The sequence below is a fragment of the Glycine max genome, chromosome 18 (genome assembly GCF_000004515.6).
Source record: "Glycine max cultivar Williams 82 chromosome 18, Glycine_max_v4.0, whole genome shotgun sequence".
In the NCBI taxonomy this organism is placed as follows: domain Eukaryota; kingdom Viridiplantae; phylum Streptophyta; class Magnoliopsida; order Fabales; family Fabaceae; genus Glycine; species Glycine max.
In genome coordinates, this window is record NC_038254.2 from 35894993 (window position 1) to 35907246 (window position 12254).

Below are 12254 nucleotides of genomic sequence, written 5' to 3' on the forward strand. Positions count from 1 at the left end.
ATACCTCGTCATTCGGAGACCCCAAGTTCGATAACACACAGAGACCAATGTGGTCATTTGCACCCTTCCTGGAGATGTCAACATGTTCCGGTCGAGATTATTTAGTCTCACCTTTTGCTATCCAACGACCCGAGAGTCCGGTGGCATACAGAGACACCTTATGGTTATCCGCATCTCGTCATTCAGAGACCCCAAGTTCGATGACATGCAAAGACCAATGTGATCATCAGCACCTTTCCTGGAGATGTCAGCATCTTCCGGCCGAGACTATTTAATCTCACCTTTTGCTATCCAGCGACTCGAGAGTCCGGTAGCATGCAAAGACACCTTACGGTTATCTGCACCTCGTCGTCTAGAGACGGCAAGTCCGATGTCACTTGCTTTCGTTGTTTTGAGACTATCAGAGTCCGTTATCCATCTAGAGACAAAATAGTCTGGTGTCTGGTGGTATGCGAGGACAATGATGGCCTTCCGTTTCTAATTGTTTTTGAGATTGTTGCATTTCCTTTGTCATCCAGAGACTGTTGAGTTCGATGACGCACAAAGATTCTCTTTTGCTATCTAGAGACCAACGAGTCCAATAGCATGCAGAAACCGTCATGATTATCTATTTTTTATCACTTAAAGAACCAAGGCTTTTTGTTGTGCACCTAATGTCTTTTATGCTCTTTCTGATTGACAGGTTTCACTGATTGAGCTATTAGGCGATTAAGTGAAGATTCAGCTCGAACGAAATTAGTGCCTTATCTTTACTTCCCTTTTATCTCCAATAAAAGGTAAGTAAAGAGGGGCAACTATCATACCCTAATTTCATCCGGGAACAATTGTTTGTCGACATCCAGACCTTAATTGATTGCTTCGGGATGCTTAACACCCATCGCCATGAAATTCGCAACGTTTCAGAAAGAAATCAACAAAAAACACAAAAACAGGGCGGTGCACTAATCAAATTGGGGGGTGCGCTCAGGAAACTTAATCACTAAGCAAATTGAAGGGGGTGCACTCATCAAGTTGGGGGGTGTGCTCAGGAAAATTCATCCATAAGAAACCTAGAAGGGGGGTGTACTCATCAAACTGGAGGGTGCGCTCAAGAAACTACATCCAAAACATTCTAGAAGGGGGCGTGAACTTATCAATTACGGGGTGCGCTCAAGAAACATCTTCAGGAAGCCTCTGAAGAGGGGGGTGAACTTATCAATTGGGGGTGCACTCAAAAATCTTCATCAAGAAGCCTCTGGGCGGCAACCACCTCCCCTTTTCTCCTATAAATAGGGAAAGGGGTCTGAGTTTAAGGATCCAACAATTTTTGCACTATGCTTTCACTTTAAATTAGTGGGGAGAAGAGAATGAAGGAAAAAAATCCAAGCCGAGGTGCTTCCGTAACACTTCCGAGACGTTTCCGTGAGCGATTCCGTGGAAGTTCTTCGCCATTCTTCGTCATTCTTCGGTCTTCAACCAGTAAGTTTCTGAACCCGAAGCTTTCAATTCATTCTTGTTTTCTTCGCTTTCATTCTTCATCTCGTTTACTTTCGGTATTATTTTCTTCCGCTTTCACGAGCTTTCAACCGTTTATTTAAGTCGTTATCTTGTTTAATAATTGATAAAATGAATTTCAATCAATCATTTGTGTTGTAATCTTGTTTAATCACTGTTAAAACAAAATCCAACCGGCTGTTCGTACTGTAACCTCGGTTAAATCAAGAAAGGCAAAATAATAATAAAATAATCAAAATATCTTTGAAAAATAATAATAATAAAATAATTAAAATATATTTGAAGAAAATAATAATAAAATAATCAAAATATCTTTGAAGAAAATAATAATAAAATAATAAAAAAAATCAATCGGATATTTTACTTTGAAAGTTTCAATTAAATGAGTTGATAATAACCCAGTGAAACTAAGGCTAAAATCAACTCACAAACCAAGTTTTGTCCGCAAAAATCACTTGAAGCCGTTTTAAGGTCCAACACCTTAAATGTTCACGAAGAACTACGTAGGTCTGACTTCCTCATCACAAATTGAGGATACATAGGAGCAAAAGCCTCGCTTTTGTCGACCACCCCAAGAGATCGTTAAAGGTCCAACGCCTTAACGTTTCTCTTTTTTCCAAAATCACGAAGAACAACGTAGGTCTGAGTTCCTCATCACAATTGAGGATACGTAGGAGCAAAAGCCCCACTTTTGTCGACCACCCCAAGAGATCATTAATGTCCAACGCCTTAACATTTCTCTCCTTTCAAAAACCAAGAGATTGTTAATGGTCCAACGCCTTAACGTTTCTCTCCTTTTCAAAAATCAAAAGATCTTTTAAAGGTCCAATTCCTTAAACGACTTTTGTTCGGTTAAAATCGATCTTGCGGAAAAAGATCAAAACAACTTAACCAACGTTCAGTTCTTACTAATGATCTATGTAGGTCTGATTTCCTCATCACACTCGAGGATATATAGCAGCGAGGGAAACACCCTTGTCGACAACAAAAAAGTAAAAAACATAAAAAACACACAAAAGTAAAAAAAAAACATAAAAAACACATATAAAAGGGAAAAATACATAAAAAAGGAAAATACATAGTTTTGAAGTCATAATTGCACATTTGATTAAAGGTTGTCATCCCTTGTGACGGACATGTGGGGTGGTAATACCTTCCCCGTGTGTAAAAACAACTCCTGAACCTTTCACACATAAAGTTCGTAGACCACATGTTTCGGTTTTTCTGACGTTTTCCCCGAATAAACATTGGTGGCGACTCCGCACGTTTTCCTCCCTTGGAAGACACACCCATGAGCCTTCGCGTCACCCTCCCGCCGAAGGGTAGGTTGCAACACTCACAAACTCAATGAGTGGTGCTACAAGTATAGAAAAATATGGGACAAACCTTTTGTAAAAGTTTGTTACGCCACGACAGCCCCAAATTTCCCTTATACTTGGTGGAGTGGGCCAATCTGGAATGACCTTTATTCTCTTAGGGTCTGTGGGAACCCCCTGATCACTATTTAAAAAATTAACGAAAGTAATGCAATAAAATGTACATTTTTCTGTATTTTCATGTTGATTATTCCTATAAAAAAGTATGACAAACCTAGGGTATCCCATATGAGCACCTAGGTTTGTATTAAAACCAAAAATAAGAACAAATCTACCTACTGAGTCCCAATGTACATGAATCATGAAGATGTTGGGTGCATGAGTGATTTTACAAAAGAGGGTTGCAACACTCAACACATTCATCATATCACTTATATTAGGGATTTGGTGCCTAAAAATACCTATTTTGGGCACCAACAAAGCACAAGGATTTAAGCTCTTATGAACCAAACCCTTATCCAACAACTTCTTTACTTGAGGAATAACCTCAAGCCCAAGAGGTGTGGCAGTGCTAACAAGTGTCTTTTTACAAAGGAAAAGATGTGGAGGTTGTCTAAGAGGGGAAGTTTCTTTAATTTTTATCTTTATTGCAAAATGACTTTCCTTATTAGCTAACCTCTTGGAGGAGACACTTACCTCCTTACACTCCTCTTTAACCATTAAAGGTTGTCCTTCTTCTTGGGGGTAGATTTCTTCACTAGATTCTTCCCCTTTTGCTTCTTTACTTCCAATGAAAGGCCTTTTTGTTACAAAATTTGAAAGCAAAGCAAATTGCCAATTACAAAATTACAAAGAAAAAAGTCCTCAATTGTGGTGGCTATTCTCTTTGGTGTTTCATTCTATTTGGAGTGCTTCTTAGTTCAATAGCTCTTAAGGTGGTTGGCCCCTTTCTTTTTGACTCAAATTCTTCAATGGATGACACCAATCCTCCTTTCCAATTCCCTATATGGCAACTCACAAACAAGGAAACAAAGAGACAAGCAATAACCAAAAAATGAAATGAAAGATAAACCAATAGAGTTTTAACAAGACAAATTTTCAAGGATTATTCAACAATTAAAGCAATGAAAAGGACATAGAAGCGAGCTAGGGCTCAAAAAGAAACTTAGAATGGCTCTAGAGTAGAGTAAAAAAAAACTAAATAAAAAGACTCAACAAACCTCTAGTTTTGACACTTTTTTTTACACTAAGTTGCAATTGAAATTTCAGAACTAAGATTGGTATAAAATAGGCATCAATTATAGAACAAATTTTCAGCCAAAACAACAAGCACACTTCCCTTTCACTTTTTTTTTTCCTGGATATTGATTTTTCTGCCAAATTGTGTGATTTTTCGTACTTTTTCCTTTTATCCAAATCAGTTGTTTCTTTAATAATTTTTTATATATGTTTAGAAAATTAAGTAAAAAGTTCAGCTCAAAATACGTAGTGAGTAATTTTTTCAAGTTCGTATGTTCAAGCTGCCAGCATCAGCGATTTCAGACTTCAAAATTTTTAAGCATGGTATATTGATTGCCTTGGGCTTACTTTTAACCTTCCTATGTATGTTGAACTCACTAGGCTTGGTTACCAAAGTTTTAGGAGTTCAATATTCACTTAGGATCAAAATTTTAGCCAGCAATTCAATCACCAAAACTCATTCACAATAGACACAATCCTAAGGAAACCTAAAAGTTCAAGAAAAGGTTCATAATCAAAGACTCTCTAAGAATTTTGCATGAACATGTTAAGGACTAATTAACATGCAAGATTTGACTCAAATCAAATAATAGGCTAAAAGAATTTCATACACTCATGAACAAATGAGTTAGACAAAGAAATAAGAAAAATAAAATTCAGCACAACATAAGAAATCTTATGTGACAAGTTTCAAGACTAGACATGACTTCTATGACAAAACTACAATAGGTGAACAAGTCACTCTAGATTTTTGAGGTTTTCTTCTAATTTAATGTTTTTTTTAAGAATTTTATGGTTTAGATTTCAGCCACAAAAAATAACAAGACAAAACTCAAAGGAACCTAAACTCAACACAATTCATGGTTCAAGAACAAGAACAAGAAATTTGAACCATAGAAAATCAAATCTAGCTTCTATAGCAAGTTTAATCAGCGGAAACTCTAAATAATCATGTTAAAAACATTTGGCACAAGATATGTGAGGAGATACATGGATAAAAATGAAGAAAAAACAATGGAGCACCTACTTGAAGCTCTTGTGCTCTGATTACCACTTGATGGAAGCTTGCTTGTGAAGCTTGAATGGAGGATGGATCTTTGAGCTTCAATGAGGTCCTTCAAGGGTGATGTTCCACCATAGAGATGCAGCGGAAGATAGAGGAGAATAGGTGAGAAGTGGCACCATCCACTAGGGAATAAGCCATGGAAGAAAGAGCTTCACCACCAAGAGAGTGCCTTGTATAAGAAGCTTAGAGAGGAAGCTTCAATGGAGAAAAAGAAAGAGAGAGAGAAAGAGAGAGGGGGGAGCATGAAATTGAAGGTGTAAAAGAGGGAGAGAAGTTGAACTTTGAAGTGTGTCTCACAAGACTCTCATTCATCAAAGTTGCAACAAGTGTTACACATGCTTTTATTTATAGCCTAGGTAGCATCCTTGAGAAAATTTCTTGAGAAACTTCCATGAGAAACTTCCTTGAGAAGCTTCCTTAAGAAACTTCCTTGAGAAGCTTCTTTGAGAAGCTTCCTTGGGAAGCTAGACTTAGCTACACACACCTAATAAAGCTCACCTCCTTAAGAAGCTTCCTTGAGAAACTTCCTTGAGAAGATTCCTAGAGAAGCTAAAAGCTTGGCTGCACACAACTCTCTAATAGCTAAGCTCACCTCCTTGAGATGAAAAGCAAGAGCTTAGCTACACACATCCCCTATAATAGTTAAGCTCACCCCCATGCCAAAATACATGAAAATATAAAGAAGTCCCTAATACAAAGACTACTTAAAATGCCCTGAAATAGAAGGCTAAAACCCTATACTACTAGAATGGCCAAAATACAAGGCCCAAAAGTAGGAAAAACCTATTCTAATATTTACAAAGAAGAGTGGACCCAACCTTGGCCCATGGGCTCAGAAATCTACCCTGAGGTTCATGAGAATCTTAGGGCCTTCTTTAGCAGCTCTAGCCCAATCCTTTTGGAGTCTTCTATCTAATACCCTTGGGGGGTAGGATTGCATCAAAGTCGTTGGTGATCCACTTCAGCAGAGATGCTTCCACGCAAAAGCCCCGAGGCTTTCAGCCTATCCTGGGTAAGAAGCCTATCCCTTTCCCTTACAAACGTGACAAGGCGGTCCCATGGAGGTTGTTAATCGGTGAATATGACTAACTTTTGTGTATAAAACTTGTGTAAATTGTATCAAACTCCTCCAATTTATGGTTATTTTGGAGTGTTATAATCACTTTTTGTTAAAGATAGGTAATAAATACTTAGCACTTCCATTTTGTGTGTTTAATAATCATTTTCTATCAATTTCAGGATAATGAAGCAAGCTTTGAAGTGCTTATTTTCACCCTCTCACTAAGCCAATCTGCTGGCTTAGTGAGCCATCTACTGAGCGCAACAATCCTTGGCTAAGCGTGAGGAAGAATCTGGAAGAAGGATGAGCTGTGCATGTTTGCTGAGCAAAGGTTCATCCCGCTAAGTGCACCGCTTCAGTCCATCCGCTGAGCGAGAAAAGAAACGCTAAGCAGTTCAGAATTGCGCTAAGTGCATGAGCACGAACAAAGCCACCTATTTAAGCCTGAAATCAGATTTTAGAGGGGGAGTTTGGCCTTTTCTTGAAGCTTCTGCATGTCTATAGAGTTCTAGAGAGAGAAAGGTCCAAGTTCCAGAGAGTTTGAGAGATTTTGTTGTGTGAAGATCTGCAGAGACCAGAGCTTGAAGAAGAAGCCGTCCTGAGAGCTTGAGATGAGTTTCTGAGTGATTGTGAGGTCCTAGAGGTGGAGGAGACATCCCCACTACTTGTATTTCTGCAATTTCTCATCTTCTCTTCTATTTGTTTTAAAGGATGCTTCCCAATTATGGAAAGCTAAATCCTCTGTTGGATCTTCCTTGTAGGTACTTGATGTAAATATCTTTTTTATTTATTTAATGATGTTTTGTGTGTTCACTGTGCTATCAGAACTTCATTCTACCATGCTTTTGCCTTGATCACGTAGATGCATGTGTTTTTAGGATCATTCAATAGTTGAAACTGGTCTGATTCTTAGAACTTGATAGGACGGGGCTAGTTTGTCGTATTGTCACAAGGGATCGGGGTACGGTAACCTAGCTGTTGTATGTTTGTCTTAATGTGGTCCTGGCCAAGTTTAGTCCAACAAGAGGAATCCGTGGATGATGCTTGATCAGGATTAGACTAGACTATCATGAGGAATCGGGGTTTAGCATTTCAACCTATTAGGAAGACCAACATGTCGTCTACCTATCTTTACACATCATTACTCACATGATTTTCCTTTTAATAGTTAGTTTACACACATGTTCATAGTAAACACATCTTTTTTTATACTAGACACCTATTCACTAAAATAGCTTTACCAAGTAACACAAATTCCCCGAGAGTTCGATACTCGGTTCTTACCGTTTTATACTACTTGTTCGATCCGGTGCACTTGCCAGAAGCGAACAGAGGTACGCCCCTCAAAAGCCCGATGGAAGGAGGGACGAGTTTGTCGGAGATGACCTATCCTCTGCCAAAGTTACTAACATCTTTGGCACGAGCGGTATAACCCGTAATGGGTGAATCTTAACGGCACCCGACTCGTTGGTGCGGTCCAAGTACGCGAAGGGAAAGACGAAGGTGGGCACAGAAGAAAGTGACAAGGCTAACCCGATTTTGGATGAGGATATCCCAACCAGAAGATTTGCTATGGGAGAGGAAGACTTCAGCAGAAAAAAAATATCCGCTGAAGAGGCAAATGAGTTCCTTCGGATCATCAAGCAAAGCGAGTTCAAGGTAATTGAACTACTCAATAAAACCCCAGCTAGGGTCTCCTTGTTGGAACTACTCATGAACTCTAAGCATCATCGGGCACTTTTGGTCAAAATCTTGAACGAAGCCCATGTAGCCCAAGAAATTTCTGTGGAGGGCTTCGGAGGCATCATCAACAATATCACCGCCAAAAATTACCTGACATTCGTCAATGAGGAGATACCCGTCGAGGGCCGGGGACATAATAGGGCCTTACATGTATCCGTCAAGTTCTTGGACCACATCGTGGCCAAGGTGCTCATTGACAATGGCTCGTCGCTTAATGTCATGCCCAAGACTACATTGGACAAACTGCCTTTCAACGCGTCACACCAAAGGCCGAGCTCCATGGTGGTACGGGCTTTTGATTGCAGCTGCTGGGACGTAAGGGGAGAGATTGATCTCCCAATTCAGATTACGCCCCACGTCTGCCAAATTTTTTTCCAAGTGATGGATTCACTCAGTCGGGGTAGTCCCTTCAACACTCCACCAAAGGTTGAAATTTGTCGTGGAAGGGCAGTTAATCATAGTCTCGGAGGAGGAAGACATTCATGTAAGTTGTCCTTCTTCTACGCCATATGTGGAAGCCGCGGAGGAATCCTTGGAGACGACCTTTCAAGCTTTGGAGGTGGTGAGCAATGCTTATGTCGAGTTCCCCCCAGTGCAACCACGCTCATCAGGCGCCGTGTTGATGGTAGCCCGTGTGATGTTAGGGCATGGGTACGAGCCCAAAATGGGTTTGGGTCGGAACAGCGATGGCGTGGCGAGCTTGGTAGAGTTCAAGGAGAACCGTGGAAGGTTTGGGTTAGGATATAAGCCTACACATGCCGACATGAGGAGAAGTGCCCTAGAAAGGAGGGGTAGAAGCTTGGGCCAGTCGCAAGGACTACAAGCGAAAGGGATTCCCTTATGTCACATCAATGAAAGCTTTGTCAACACAAGCTGGATGTGTGAAGGGCGGGTCGCCATGATCTACGATGAAGTCCCTCAAGAGCAATCAAACTGGGTACGGTTGTGCCCCCTGAGTTCAAGTTAGGGAACTGGCAAATTGTCGAGCAACCCAGAATTTCCGTGGCGAACATAATGTAATTTGTTGGTCCTAAACCTATAGTTGGGCCTAGGCTTTAGGGTTTTCTCCCTATTTGGGCTTGTCTTTTGCTTTCAAATATATATATGAATATGATCTTTCTTCATTTGTTCTTGCACCTTCATCCATTCTCATTCATCTGCATGTTTATTTTTGTTGCAATTAAACGGTACAGATCCGACAATGAGTCCTGTGAAGGTACTAATATCGAGGACCTAGACGTCGATTTTGAGCAGTTAGTAAACCAAGCTTAGGATGAAGAAAATGAAGATTAGGGGCTTCTCCCAGAACTAAAAAGAATGGTCGAACGGGGAGATCGAGAAATGAAGCCACACAAAGAAGAGACAGAAATCGTAAACTTGGGTGTTGACGAGGAAAAGAAAGAGGTAAAGTTTCACATAGGCATGACCACACCTATCCGAGATGAATTGGTGGCTCTGCTACGAGACTACCATGACATCTTCGCTTGGTCATACCAAGATATGCCCGGCTTGAGCCCCAACATTGTGCAGCATAGGTTGCCTCTGAATCCCGGCTACACCCTGGTGAAACAAAAATTAAGAAGGATGAAGCCCGAAATGTCCTTAAAAATAAAGGATGAGGTTAAAAAGCAGTTTGACACTGGCTTTTTGGTTGTGGTTCGATACCCTGAGTGGGTTGCCAACATTGTGCCAGTTCCCAAGAAGGATGGGAAAGTGCGAATTTGCATGGGCTATCCAAATCTGAACTGAGCTAGTCCAAAGGATAACTTTCCTTTACCGCACATCGATGTCCTTGTAGATAACACGACCAATTTTACTTTGCTTTCTTTCATGGAAGGGTTCTTGGGCTACAACCAAATAAAGATGGCACCAGAGGACATGGAAAAGACGACCTTCATCACCCTATGGGGGACGTTTTGCTACAAAGTGATGTCCTTTGGGCTAAAAAATGCAGGGGCAACCTACAAACGGGCTATGGTAGCATTATTCCATGATATGATGCACAAAGAAATTGAAGTCTACGTGGATGATATGATTGCCAAGTCTAAAACCGAGGAGGAGCATCTTGTCAACTTGCGGAAGTTTTTCGAAAGGCTGCGTAAGTACCAATTAGGATTGAATCCCGCCAAGTGCACTTTCAGGGTCAAGTCGGGAAAATTGCTCGGTTTTATCGTAAGCGAGAAAAGGATAGAGGTGGATCCCGACAAGGTGAAGGCCATCCTTGAAATGCCTGAGCCATGAACCAAGAAGCAAGTTCGAGGGTTCTTGGGATGCTTGAATTATATAGCAAGGTTGATATCGTAGCTAACCGCTACTTGTGAGCCTCTATTCAAGCTATTGCGCAAGAACCAGTCTGTCCGGTTGAACGACGACTGCTAAGTGGTGTTCGAAAGGATCAAGTGATGCCTTATGAATCCTCCTGTGCATGTGCCACTAGTGCCTAGAAGACCCCTCATTCTATACATGACTATGTTGGATGAGTCGAGGGGGTGTATGCTGGGGCAGCATGACAAGTCCGGGAAGAGGGAACAGGCCGTCTATTACTTAAGCAAGAAGTTCACGGCCTGTGAGATGAACTACTCTATGCTTGATAGGACATCCTGTGCCTTGGTGTGGGCAGGCCATCGTCTAAGGCAGTACATGCTGAGCTACACCACTTGGTTGGTATCCAAAATGGACCTAGTCAAGTACATTTTCGAAAATCCCGCTCTCACCTGACAGATTGCTTGGTGGCAGGTTCTACTGTCAAAGTTCGACATTGTTTATGTCACTCAAAAGGCGATAAAGGGGAGCGCCTTGGCAGATTATCTAGCTCAACAGCCCCTCAATGACTACCAACATATGCATCCAGAATTCTCGGATGAGGACATCATGGCCTTATTCGAGGATGAGGTGGACGATGAAGATAAGGACAAATGGATAGTGTGGTTCGACGGTGCGTCCAACGCACTAGGCCATGGAGTTGGGGTGGTTTTGCTTACCCCCGATGATCAATGCATACCCTTCATGGCTAGGTTAGGGTTTGACTGCATGAATAACATGGTTGAATATGAGGCATGTACCCTTCGGATCTAAGCAGCAATTGACTTCAAGGTCAAATTGTTCAAAGTATATGGAGATTCAGCCTTGGTGATTCACCAGTTGAGAGGAGAATGGGAGACTAGGAATCATAAGTTGATACCCTACCAAGCCTACATCAAGAAGCTGACAGAGTTCTTCGATGACGTATCCTTCCACCATATTTCCAGACAGAAGAACAAAATGGTTGATGCGCTCGCCACTCTAGCATCCATGTTCCAATTGATCCCGCATGGGGATTTGTCATACATCAAGTTTAGATGTCATGGGAAACCTACACATTGCTGCTTGATAGAGGAGAATCAAGATGGTAGACCTTGGTACTTCGACGTCAAGCGATATATCAAAGACAAGGAGTGCACACAGGAGGCTTCTGACAACGACAAGAGAATGTTGCGAAGGCTAGCAGCAGGCTTTTTCCTAAGCGAAGATATCCTGTACAAGAAAAACCATGATATGGTCCTGCTCCGATGTGTAGATGCCAGGGAGGTTGATCTAATGCCCATGGAGGTGCATGAGGGATCCTTTGGGACGCATGCCAATGCACATGCCAAGGCCTGGAAGATTCTGAGGGTAGGGTACTACTGGCTCACCATGGAAAATGATTGTTGTATCCATGTGAGAAAATTCCATAAGTGTCAGGCATTTGCAGACAATGTCAATGCTTCGGTCGTGCCTTTAAACATCTTGGTAGTGCCTTGGCCATTCTCTATGTGGGGAATAGACGTGATCGGAGCTATTGAGCCCAAGGCTTCAAACGGACACCGCTTCGTTTTGGTTGCAATCGACTACTTCACCAAATGGGTTGAAGCGGCTTCATACGCCAGTGTAACAAGGAGCGTGGTGGTTAGGTTCATCAAGAAAGAGATAATTTGCTGGTATAGATTGCCCAGGAAGATTATCACTGACAATGCCACCAATCTGAACAACAAAATGATGAAAGAGATGTGTGAAGATTTCAAGATCCAACATCACAATTCCATGCCTTATAGGCCCTAGATGAATGGGGCAGTTGAGGCTGCTAATAAGAACATCAAGAAGATAGTTCAGAAAATGATCGTGTCATACAAGGATTGGCAGGAAATGCTCCCTTTCGTGCTGCATGGTTATCGAACCTCGGTGCGCACATCAACTGGGGCAACTCCGTTCTCTTTGGTGTATGGGATGGAGGCTGTACTGCCATTTGAAGTAGAGGTTCCCTCTTTAAGAATCCTAGCAGAGTTCGGATTGGAAGAGTTGGAATAGGCCCAAGCACGCT

At 41.6% G+C, this 12254-nt stretch overlaps 1 protein-coding gene across 1 annotated transcript; it reads left to right on the forward strand.

Annotated features, from left to right (window-relative positions):
- Positions 1-10381: 10381 nt before the first annotated feature.
- Positions 10382-11995, forward strand: LOC102663970 (uncharacterized). Its single transcript, XM_006603354.1, has 3 exons — positions 10382-10528; positions 10655-10972; positions 11060-11995. The coding sequence occupies exons 1-3, from the start codon at positions 10382-10384 to the stop codon at positions 11993-11995; spliced, it is 1401 nt and encodes a 466-aa protein (XP_006603417.1).
- The last annotated feature ends 259 nt before the right edge of the window (positions 11996-12254 follow it).

What these genes read in the sequence shown, in the direction of transcription:
- LOC102663970 (XM_006603354.1), top strand. Translation starts at nt 10,382, where the DNA reads ATGACTATGTTGGATGAGTCGAGGGGGTGTATGCTGGGGCAGCATGAC. An exon ending in ATAGGACATCCTGTGCCTTG is followed by an intron (nt 10,529 to 10,654) that starts GTGTGGGCAGGC and finishes GCTTGGTGGCAG; the next exon opens with GTTCTACTGTCAAAGTTCGA. An exon ending in ATAACATGGTTGAATATGAG is followed by an intron (nt 10,973 to 11,059) that starts GCATGTACCCTT and finishes GTGATTCACCAG; the next exon opens with TTGAGAGGAGAATGGGAGAC.